The sequence below is a fragment of the Macaca nemestrina genome, chromosome 17, assembly GCF_043159975.1.
Source record: "Macaca nemestrina isolate mMacNem1 chromosome 17, mMacNem.hap1, whole genome shotgun sequence".
Taxonomy (NCBI): Eukaryota; Metazoa; Chordata; class Mammalia; order Primates; family Cercopithecidae; genus Macaca; species Macaca nemestrina.
Window position 1 is genome coordinate 17,248,100 of NC_092141.1, and position 12,290 is coordinate 17,260,389.

The 12,290-nt window shown below is 48.3% G+C and overlaps 1 protein-coding gene across 2 annotated transcripts in view; it reads right to left on the bottom strand.

The window, feature by feature from the left end:
- Positions 1-2,593, bottom strand: part of LOC105491080 (TNF receptor superfamily member 13B) — a 31,876-nt gene extending 29,283 nt beyond the window's left edge. The window contains exon 1 of one of the 2 annotated variants that reach the window (XM_011757234.2): positions 2,464-2,593. In XM_011757234.2, coding sequence (XP_011755536.2) covers positions 2,464-2,524 — 61 coding nt within the window. In that variant the 5' untranslated portion in view covers positions 2,525-2,593. The remainder of the gene's footprint in view (positions 1-2,463) is intronic. The other variant, XM_011757233.2, reaches the window with a different exon arrangement.
- Positions 2,594-12,290: the final 9,697 nt, after the last annotated feature.

Genomic DNA, 12,290 nt, shown 5'->3' on the forward strand with positions numbered 1-12,290 from the left:
TAGATTAGCCTGGGGCTAGGGAGGAATGAAGACTGACAAAGTTTCTTTTTGGGGTCATCGAAATGTTCTAAAATTAGCTTACGGGGATGGTTGCACAACTCTGTAAATATACTAAAAACACAGACTTGTACACTTTACACAGGTGAATTTCACGGCATGTAAGTTATATGTAAATAAAGCTACTTATTCTAGGGGAGGTGGGAACTTGGCAGATGGAGGACAAGGAGAAAAAAAGACTTTCTATTATATATCTTTCAATACTTTCTGGGTTTCAAACCATCTGACTATACTATCTATTCAAAAGCAAATCTAAAATCAAAGGATCAAACAAAATTAAAGACAGACCCCTGATTCTCCCCATATTTGGGTGGAGGAGCAAAGAGGGAGAAAGCCGCCACCCACCGCATATCACTGTGAAGGGTTGGTTGAGTGGAAGGTGGGCAGGAGGTTCTATGTGACAAGGGCAGCTTTGGAGAGGTTCCAAGACCCATTCATTGCCTGGAAGCCACCAAAGCCACTGGACCTGAAGGAGAGATGGAGCCTGACTGACCAGATGGCAGATGCCAAGCTGACCAGTGGGCCTGTCCCTGCCCCCTCCTCTACCACCATATGGACCTACATAAAATCCCAGAACCATCATCAAGTGCCAAAGGAGGGTGGGAAAACCCCATGACTGACACCAGCCAGGCAGAATAGAAGCTTGAGAGAGAAGCTCCATTGACGGAAAGGGAAGAAAGGGAACTCCTATCTGACACTAGCTCTGTGGGCTGGGCTCACACTCTGGGCCGCTACAAATTTGGATGCAAGATGGAAACTCTCTCCTGCATCCCGAGACCAGACAGCAGCCAAGGAGGGTGATTCTCAGAGCCCTCTGCTTGTCCCTCCTCACATGCTTGGCTGGTTAACAGGTGCTATACCAAGAAAGATCTCTGTGATCAAATTAGTTTGAAAAACACTGTGTTAAAGAAAGTCAAGGCATTTCTTTTAACTGCAGGGCTTCTCAGAGCCTTTCCTTGTGACTCCCCAAGAGGGGGTCTGGTAGTTTCATCAAAGCACTGTTGTGTTTTTGAGGGATGTCTGGTAGGAAAGACAGTCTACTTCATTTTACACTGAGGGGAAGCGGCTCAGCCAAGGTCCCAGAGTGGCTCAGGGCTGATTCGGCAGCACCAGACAGCTGCTGCCACTGCCAGGTCACAGTTCTAGCTGCGTCCTGACTCGTGGTGCCAGAGGCCTGGGCAATTTCATCCTGTGTCAAGGCAGCCTCTGGTCACTGCCTTGTCCAAGTCTCTCAGAAACTTTATGTATTTGAGCCCCTGACTTGGTAGATTCTGGGGACATGGTGGCTGGACACAAAAGAGGATGGAGGAACAGATTTGCTCCCTGCCTGGGGTGTAGGACAGAGCAGCAGGGAGAGGCTGTGAATCTAGGCTGTGCCCCGTTCCATCTGGCCATGGGTTCTGTCTGCACAGTGACGGACCTGGGGCCCTTTCATAAAACCTTAGAAACTCACTCTGATAAAAATGCTATAAGGGCCGGGCACCGTGGCTCACGCCTGTAATCCCAGCACTTTGGGAGGCTGAGGCAGGTAGATTACCTGAGGTCAGGAGTTTGAGACCAGACTGGCCAACATGGCGAAAGCCTATCTCTACTAAAAATACAAAAAATTAACCGGGCGTGGTGGTGAGCACCTATAATCTCAGTCACTTGGGAGGCTGAGGCAGGAGAATAGCTTGAACCCTGGAGGTGGAGGTTGTAGCAAGCCAAGATCAGGCCATTGACTCCAGCCTGGGTGACAGAGCAAGACTCTGTCTCAAAAAAACAAAAAAAAAACTATAGGATAAATAGTCCAATTTTGTCAACAAATAAATAACCGAGGAAAAAATGGGTGGAAACTGTTATAGATTAAAACATAGCCAAAAGTCTAATGTGGGCCAGGCTGATTTGAACAAATCAACTGAGAAAGACATAGATGAGATAGTCGGGGCAGTTTGAACCCTGGCGGGCTATGTGATGATGTTCAGGAATTGTTGTTTCAGCAGGGGTGATGGTATGATGCTTCGTTTTTTGTTTTGGTTTTAGAGTTTGTGTTCTTAAGGAATAGATCCTGTGGTCTCTACAAATCAAACAATCTGGTGTTTGAGATTAGCATTAAAATGATCCAGCGGGCATGTAAGGGGGAAAATAGGGGGTGTCCAGAGGGCCGTGGTGACAAAGGGAATTCCTGCTGGTGTGGCCAACCCTGCAGCCTCGATGGCTTCTCTCCCGGAAGGCAAGCCCCACACCCCAGAGGCATCCAGATCCAGGGCTCTCCATGTGCCGGGGCTTGGGAGGCTGGGACTGCCCCAGTGTGTGGATCTGCTGTGGGCCTTGCACCCACCAGACACTGCCAACCCCCACAGCACTGAGGCCCAACCCTCCTCACACCTCACACCTGCCCTCCTGCCCTCCTGCCCGGCTACTCACACCGCTCCTCCTGGTCCACACGGCTCCGGCCACCTCGCCTGCTCCGGCCCAGGCCACTCATTACTCAGGATGCTTATTATTAGTCTTAGATTTGATTAGTGCCTGGGCTGCACTTCCTGGGTTTTCCCCTCAACCTGTTGGATGTAAATCAGCCACACCCACTCCCGCCCCCATGCCTGTGCACTGGGTCTAAGGAGCCCAGGTGGGTGGCTGCAGCCCAGGCTCCTGGCGTCCCATGGGGTACACACAGAGCAGTGGAAGGCCTGCCGGGCCTTGCGATGAGGTATTGACTATGGGATGGCCCAGGCTTTTCTAGATCTGGCCCTGGCCATCCCTTGGTCCTGCCCCCCTGGCGCACACCCCAAGCCAGGCCAGCTCTCCAGCCTCCCAGCAACACTCAGGCTTTTCCCTCTTCCTGGTTATACTTATTCTATTCATTGCCTGGTCAGCCCCTCCTGCTCTTCCCTCAAGGCTCCATTGAGGTGTCACCTCCTCCAGGAAGCCGTCCCTGACTGTCCCAGTCTGTCAGGTGGTGCTCATTCTCTGTGTCTCGTTGACCCTGTCCAGCACCTAGCAGAGCACTGGAGAGGCTGGACCCCAGGGCCAGACAGCCTGGGTTTGAATCTTGACTCTGCTGCACACCAGTGGAAGGCCTTGGTGGCAATTTATGGAACTCCTCTGTGCCTCCATGTTCTCTGTGTAAAACAAGGATGAGGTCGGGCCTGATGGCTCACACCTGTAATCCTAGCACTTTGGGAGGCCAAGGTGAGTGGATTGTCTGAGCTCAAGAATTCGAGACCACCCTGGGCAACATGATGAAATTCCATCTCTACTAAAAAACAAAAAACAAAAAACAAAAAAATTAGCCAGGTGTGGTGGCCTGTAGTCCCAGTCTGTGCCTGTAGTCCCAGCTATTTGGGAGGCTGAGGCAGGGGAATGGCTTGAACCTGCGAGGCGGAGGTTGCAATGAGCCGAGATCGTGCCATTGCACTCCAGCCTGGGCAACAGAGACTCCATCTCCAAAAAAAAAAAAAAAAAAAAAAAGGATGAGAACATTGCCCATCTCACAAGTGGTTATGAGCATGAAGTGAGGGAGCACAGTTACGTTCTTAGAGCAGGTTCTTGGCACACAGTAAGTCCTCAATAAAGGCCATGGAGGATGAACACTACAGCCCATATTGCACTGCATGGCGACTACACTCCTGTGTCTTCCCCATCCTCTGAAACCTCCCAGGAGATGGGAGGCCCAGAAACAGCCAAAGGCAGAGTGAGAGGAACGTAAAAACCAAAGAAAGCCCATGGGCCCTTAGGAAGAAACTGAAAGACGAGGAGGACGCGGGCAGGTGGAGAGTAAAGAGGGAGGCTCCGGGAAGCAGCTGGAGCAGGGTGATGGAGCACAGAGCAGGAGAGGAGATGCAAACGGTCAGCAAACACGGAAAATGTCCAGTCTCCCAAAAATCAGAAAAACACAACTGAACAATGAAAAACTAACTTTCACCCACCAGGTTGCGAAGTTTTAATGTTTGATAACATCAAGAGCAGGGGGTGATCTACAGAACATAACCTCACGTCCCGCTGGAGGGAGGGAGCTGGCAGCAGCGTTCTGGAGGGCAACTGGCCAGGGTCAGTTAAATGCAGAACACAGACCTTACCCACTCCCCAGAAATTCTCCTCCTCAGTGAGCCTCCTAACGACAGTGAGACACTGGAAACCATGTAAATGTCCACACAGCAGAGGATGCCTGAATAAGCAGGGTGCACAGGGCAGAGCCAGGAGTCAATGCCACAGTTAAAAGAATGAGACATCTCAAAGCTGTCGGGACAGACGCTGAGTAAATAAAAGTAGCTTATAGCATGAGCCTTACAGCATGATGCCTTTAGTAAAACAAAAACAAACAACACACACACAGATACACACACAGTACAGCACCGTGTTGTCCGTGATCACGCACACATAACTGTGAAGCATAAGAAGTCTGCAAGGACATGCATGACGACTCTGGCTCTCATCGGTTGGGGCAAGAGGGAACCAGGACTGGGGGTGACCGTCAAAGGGGAATTTAGCCCTATTTGTAACTTTTACATTTAATTACTTGTGTCAATGAACAGTAACAAAACCATAGCTGGGCTCTGGCAGGTGGATTTCTAAGAGAGAGGTAAGAAAGAGATCCTATTGCCAGGAACTTTCTGCCTGTTGAAATGAGTAAGCCCAAAGTCACTACAGGATGTCCTCATTGTGTCCCCCATCACCTCCTGTTTGCACACCCCCAGGGTCAGGGCTCTCACCACCTCACGGAGCAGCTGGCTCGCTGGGGGTTAGCATTGATGGTTAGAAAGCTCAGCTCTAGCCTGGGCAACATAGCGACCCTGTCTCTATAATTTACTTTTTTTTTTTTTTCTTTTGAGACTGAGTCTCACTCTGTTGCCCAGGCTGGAGTGCAATGGCGTGATCTCAGCTCACTGCAACCTCCACCTCCTGGGTTCAAGCGATTCTTATGCCTCAGCCTCCTGAGTAGCTGGGACTAGAGGTGTGAGCCACCACTCATGGCTAATTTTTGCATTTTTAGTAGAGATGGGGTTTCACCATATTGGCCAGGCTGGTCTCGAACTCCTGACCTCGGTGATCCACCCATCTTGGCCTCCCAAAGTGCTGGGATTAGAGGCGTTAGCCACTGCACCAGACCTAATTTTTTTTTAATTAGCTGGGTGTGGTGGTGTGCACCCATAGTCCTAGCAACTTGGGAGGCTGGAGGATTGCAACCCTGGGCTGGAGCTCAGGAGTTCAAGGCCACAGTGAGCTACAATCACACCACTGCACTCCAACCTGGGCTACAGAAGGAGACCCTGTTGTAAAAAAGGAGGAGGAGGAGGAAGAAGGAGAAGGAGAAAGAGGAGAAGGAAGGAGAAGAAGGAAATACAGCAAGTTCAGCTTTGTCCAGTGAGCAGACTGCGCTTCCAGACTGTGCTTCCATGGGACTGACTGCCGCTCTCTGCAGCCACACACATTGTCCTGGTCAATCTACAGCACTTTGGAGTTTTAAAGCCAATACCTGTTATGCATGAAATGAAAAACAAAATCCAGCCTGATTTGGGGAGTGGCTGAGAATTGAATGGCAGGGTTCCCTAATGTCTCATTGCCAATCACAGCTTGTTAATGCTTTTGCTCAAATGCAGTTTACAGAGAATGGATTTAATTTGCTTTCTATTTTCTTTAATTAGATGGGGTAATTTACAGACAGTGAAATGCACCCTTTTAAAATGGGAAGTTCAGTAAGTGTTCACGTACATGCACACCCAGGCAACCACAACCCAGATCACGACTTAGAGCATGCACAGTCCCCAGAAGGCCCCTCACTGCCTTCTTCCAGCCAGCACACCCGACTCCATCCCCAAAAGAGCCACGATTCTGACTCCCACCACCACAGATTCATTTTGCTTGTTCCCCGAACTTTGTATAAATGGAAACATACAAATGGAATCATTTCATGAAACACAAAAATAGATTCCCCCTCTGCACTGGCTCCCCCAGAAGACTGAACAGGTGCTGGAGGTTTCTAAACCTCATTCTGAGACCAGCCTTTTTTTGAGCTGTCTCCCAAGAGGATGCAGGATTCTAATTTTAAGCCCCACAGCCAAGGTGACAAAAGAGATTTAGAACCCAGAGTAGAGCTAACTTATATACCTTAAGGTTTTGGATCTGGTTCATTTATATATGTATAATTAATGAGTTAAAATGCACACATAGTAAAGAAAAAAATTCAAGCAGTGTAAAAGAATGTGGCAGAAGTAAATTTCTCTCCTATCTAGTTATCCTAGGCCCATCAGCAAAGCCCAGGCATTTCTGAGCACGTGTGTGTCGCTAGAGGATGTACTTCCCCTCCCTTTCCCCCTTCATACCTTTTTTTTTTCTTTTACATAACTGCTGGCTTATACAGATCAAGCTCGCTGTTTATCATGCTACCTTTTCCATTTAGTATAGCCTGCCAGACAGTTCTTAACTTTTTAAATGAACTCCTACAGTGGTCATTGGGAGTAACAATAGGGAAAACTTAGGGCACTATTCTAAACACGTAACATCTGCTCATTTAATTCACATTTTACCGTTTTTGTGTCACCTTGAAGGGCATGAGCTCCTTAAGTGAAATTGTTTGATGAAAGGGAACACTATTCTGTCGATCAATATTTCCCAGGGAGATGATTCCACTCTGCACTCACATGTCCGTGGCATTTTGGCCCTAAAGACCCATGTGCAGGTGCTGTGGTCTCTCTGAGCTCCCTCATGTCTGCCACCTACTCCTGGTCCCTTGAGGCCCTGCTGTTGAACCTCCTCTGAGACAATTCTGGGTGTAAGACAAAAGGAAGAGTCTCCAAAAGAGGACATTTCTTAGACATGCAGCGAAAGCCCTCATTTTCATTATTGCCATTTACATAGATGACTCAGATGTGCTGAATTTCCTGTTGCTAATGTAGCTGTTCCTTTGGGTTAATTTCTCAGAAATGCTAGATATCATTACTTTAGCAAAACTCACTTTGAAAAAGCAAGCAGGGTTTAAAAAATGATAATAAGGGTCCCCAGTGTTCTGTGGGAAGATCTAGTTTCTCTACTTTAAAATGTTTCCTTCCTAACTTTTTATTATGAAAAATTCAAAACTTCAAGAAAGTTAAAAATATAATGAAGACTCAGGGACCTTCCACTGAGATTCAACAGCTCTTCACCTTGGTGTCTGCATGGCTCCATCCATCTCTGTCTCTTCCTTCCTGCCTTCCTGCTGAGACCCCGAAGGCAATTTGCAGACATCCCGACACTGCAGTCCTAAGTGTGTCCACAGACACTTCTTAAGAAAATGGACATTCTCTCATATAGACTGTCATGATCACATCTAAGAAAGTCAATCACAGTTCAATAAGATCATCTGATGTCTAGTCCACATTTAAATGGCCCTGGTGGTTATAAGAAGTTTTCCATGGCTATATCTTTTGAATTGGAATCCCACTGGGGGTCACATATTGCATTTGGTCATTGTATGTGTGTAGTCCTTTTTTGGCTAGAGCAGTCCCTTCCCTTTTGCTCTTTTTCTTCTCTTTTATCTTCTTTTCCTTTGTTTGGTGTGTTTGACATTGACTTTGTGAAGAGACTTGGCCGTGGTCTTGTGAAATGTCCCATGACTGATGTCTCAGGCTGCGTCCTCCTGGCGTTGGTTCACGTGTTCCTCTATCCTCTGAGAGCTCCTGGAGGTGCATGATGTTGGCTTTTTCTCCCAACAGTGATGCTGTCAGATCCCTTGTTAAGATGGTGACACCAGCTGCCCCCTGTGGAGGCACACTGTCCCTTTTGCAATTAGTGTCCCCTGTGGGCAATGCCTTGTGAGCGTTCTGGTTCCCAACAGAAAGGACGACCCTTCTGTTGATGGTAACTTTCTAAACCTTTTAGATTCCTTCTACATTTTTTAGCTGGTGCTTTTCTGTAAATAGAGCTTTCTTTTTATTTTCCCCTTTGAAAAAAATATACAGAAAATAACCATGAAAAATATAACCAACATCCATATTTTCACCACCCAGAATTTGTGTTAGAATTTTGGCATATTCACCTTCCATTTTTTCTTATAAGAAAGAAAGGGCCAAGCATGGTGGCTCAAGCCTGTAATCCCAGCACTATGGGAGGCCGAGACAGGCGTATCACGAGGTCAGGATATCGAGACCATCCTGTCTAACCCGGTGAAACTCCATCTCTACTAAAAAAATACAAAAAACTAGCCGGGCGAGGTGGCGGGCGCCTGTAGTCCCAGCTACTCAGGGAGGCTGAGGCAGGAGAACGGCGTAAACCCAAGAGGCGGAGCTTGCAGTGAGCTGAGATCCGGCCACTGCACTCCAGCCTGGGCGACAGAGCAAGACTCCGTCTCAAAAAAAAAAAGAGAGAGAGAGAGAGAGAGAAACAAACAAACAAACAAACAAACAAACATGTGGTGATGCTCTGCTCTGTGGATCTGAGCTGCTAGTGAATACTCGGTCTCTCCCCTAGAAAGCCCACTCTCAGCCAATCGAGGCACTAACAATCAGGTGGCTATCATGAAGGGAATGAAATTATTCTCCATTGTCATTGCCCTTATATTTGCATGAATAATATTGTCACCTAGTACTTATCACCCGCTTTCTATGTGCCAGGCTTTATCACTTTACTCACTTTATTTGATCCTCTCAGAAATTTATGTATTTATTTTCAGATAGGGTCTCACTCTGCCACCCAGGCTGGAGAGCAGTGGCACAATCACAGCTCACTGCAGCCTCAACCTCCTGGGCTCAAACAATCCTCCCACCTCAGCCTTCTGAGTAGCTGGGACGACAGGTGTGAACCATCATGCCTGCCTAACTTTTAAATTACTTTTTAGTAGAGAGACAGTCTCACTTGTTGCTGAGGCTGGATTTGAACTCCTGTGCTCGGGTGATCCTCCCAGCTCGGCCTCCCAAAGTGCTGGGATTATACACGTGAGTCACCTTGCCAGGCCTAGGAATTGATTTATTATTTCTATTTTTCTGAAAAGGAGACAGAGGGTCAGAGAGGGACAGTGACTTGCCTAAGGTCAGAGAGCTGGTAAGCGATCTGCTTCCAGAGCCCAAACCCTTCCCTCTACAGTATTGCTCCTCCACACTCCTCCCAGATGCCCAGACAGTTCCCAGGGAGAATAAAAGATGGTTTCACACTGAAAGAATAAGATTTGTTCTGGTTTTCTGGTCTCCTTACCTGGTTCCTATGGCTATGAGCAGAGAAGTTGTTTGTTAACCAAAAATTATAGCCTTGCAAATAACTCCCAGCCCATTTGCCCAGGTTTCTGGGTAGGAGATAAGCAGAGCAGGCAGTTATAGTATAGCCGGCCCTTCATATCTGCAGTTTCTGCCTCCACAGATTCAACCACTAACCACAAGTAGAAAATAGAAAATAATGGCCAGGCACGGTGGCTCATGCCTGTAAACTCAGCACTTTGGGAGGCTGAGGTGGGTAGACTGCTTGAGGTCAGGAGTTCAAGACCAGTCTGGTTAAAATGGTGAAACCCTTTCTTTACTAAAAATACAAAAATTAGCCGGGCGTGGTGGCGGACACCTGTAATATCAGCTACTCGGGAGGCTGAGTCACGAGAACTGCTTGAACCCAGGAGGCAGAGGTTGCAGTGAGCAGAGATTGCGTCGTTGCACTCCAGCCTGGGTGACAGAGCAAGACTCCATCTCAAAAAAAAAAAAAAGAAAAAAGAAAAGTAAAAGAAACAGAAAATAATGCAAATGAAAATAATATAGTATAACCATCTATATAGCGTTTACATTGTATTAGGTGTTATAAGTAATCTAGAGATTTAAACTGTATGGAAGGATGTGCATAGGTTATGTGCAAATACTACCCATTTTATATCAGAGACTTGAGCATCTGCATATTCTGATATTCTTAAGGACCTGGACCAGATAGATCCCCTGTGGACACTGAGGGACAACTGTGCTTCTTTCTCACTCCAGGTTAGGAAGGAAAGTGGGTTGGTAAACTCAATCTCTTCTAGTTTTTGGATTGGTTGTTGCCTGGGGCGGCGGGGGGGGGGGTGATCTGGGTGTGCAATGGAGCCACAGAACTGAACATTCAAGAAACTTTTAGATCCTAAGTTGGGAAAAAAGAATCTCTCTCTCACTCGCTTTAGTTAAAGTCCTCTGTTGTACATATGGTATTGGGTAGAGATATGTACAGGCTTCTCTGGCGTCATCAGAACTCCAGAGGAGCGGTGGCTTCCAGGTGGATGAGCCTTCAGGACTTCAGGTCCAGTCTGACCATTTATAAATAGGAAAGCAGAGGCATTGAAACCTCTAGGTCCTGGGCTGCTTAAGGACATCAAAGTTCCTGACTGGTCCTCAGAGCCTAGCAAAGTATTCAGCTTACAACATACATTTCATGAATATTTGTTGAATGAATAAATAAATGGACAACAAGGCCAGACGCAGTGGCTCACGTCTGTAATCCCAGCACTTTGGGAAGTCTAGGTGGGCGGATCACTTGAGGTCAGGTGTTCAAGATCAGCCTGGCCAACATAGTGAAACCCCCGTCTCTACTAAAGATACAAAAATTAGCTGGGCGTGGTAGCAGGCACCTGTAGTCCCAGCTACTTGGGAGGCTGAGGCGGGAGAATTGCTTGAACCTGGGAGGCGGAGGTTGCCGTGACATGAGATCGTACCATTGCACTCCAGCCTGGGTGACAAGAGCGAAATCTGTCTCAAATAAATAAATAAATAAATAAATAAATAAATAAATAAAGGACAAGAAGTTTGGAAACTTAAAACAATTGCACAAAACCCCCAAGCTTTTGATTCCTTTGGGTTCTGATGGGTGGAGGGGACCTATTTGAGGAAGGAGAATCAATGAACCGGGTCCTTCGTGAGAAGATGGGGCCAGGTCCTGCCGTGAGGCCCTGGGTGACTCAGTGAGCACTCCCTGTCCACAGCTCAGCGACTCACAGATGTCCCCGGGGAGAAGTACAGAAGCTGAGAGTCTGGATGAGGCCCCAGGCTGCCTGGCCCCTGCCTTCCTGCTCTTCTCTCCCACCTCTCCCCATTCACTCTGCTGCAGCCACAGCCATCTCGGTCTTGAGACAAGCCAGGCCCATTCTCCGCTCCGGGGCCTTGCCCCTGCTGCTGCCCTGCCAGGAGTGCTCAGCCCATGGCTCTTTGAAGGACTGAGTCCTGGTTCCAACAGCACCTCCTTAAAGAGGCCTTCCTGGAAATCCTGGCCAGAGTTCCCACCCTGACCACCCCCAACCACTCCCATCTGGTTTATTCCCTGAGAACTTGCTCCTGCTTAGACTGACCTGGCACGTTCCTGTGCTCGCTGTTGGGCTATCTGCTTCCCTCATCTGAATATCACTATGTCCCCGGCATCTGAGGCTGCGCCTGGCATGTGGCAGGCACTCAACAGACAGCTGGTGCAAGAATGAAAGAAAAAGAGGCTGGGGCTAAGCGCCATGCTGATGCCTCTGGCAACCTTTATCTCTGAGCAGTGAGGAGCCCCAGCTGGAAAAGGCCACGTGGCTCATGATGAAGGTGATGATGATGATGCATGTGTGTGCACGGCAGGTGTTAGACTAACAATAAGTGGCCACAGTTAGCTGAACACCTACTATGTGCCAGACACGAACTTGATTTTTAAATCAGCCTATCCTCAGAATAAGGCAGATGCTGCCGTGACCTCCTTCTCACAGACAAGGGAGTCCAAGCCCAGAGAGACTGAGCGTTTTGCATCCAGCCTGGGGTGTGGGGAGATGAGATGTACTCCCACAAACACCTGACCCCAGAGCCCAGGTTCTTTCTAGTGGGCAATGAATAGCTGAGGTTGTTACCAATTTTCATCAGGTCCTGAATAGCAGCTTAACTTCCCGCTGATCTTGCTGTTCTTTCTGCCCAGGGACCCCCTACCCTCTCAGAGCAGAGAGAAGACAGGCCCAGAAACAGAGTGTCCACTCACTCAGTCCACAAACACGTATTAAACACCTACAGTGTGCAGGGGTGCGGGGATCCAGCAGGGCTTAAGTGAAAGCTCACGCACTGGTGGAACTCACAGTCTGCAGGGGGCATAACAAAGAAGTAGGCAAAGGAGTGGGCAGCAGATACTGGTCTGAACTGGGACAGTCAGGGGACAGGACCAGGAGAGCTGGGGCTGGGGACCTGGGTGTGGGGAGTCAGGCAGCCTCTCTGCAGAGGAGAAGCCAGCTTGCAGCAGCCCAGGTGAGGGGCTGCCCAGCAGCCGGTGCACTTAGGAGAGAGTGGACCTAGCACACTAGTGGAGAAGAAAAGAAGGCCCGTGGG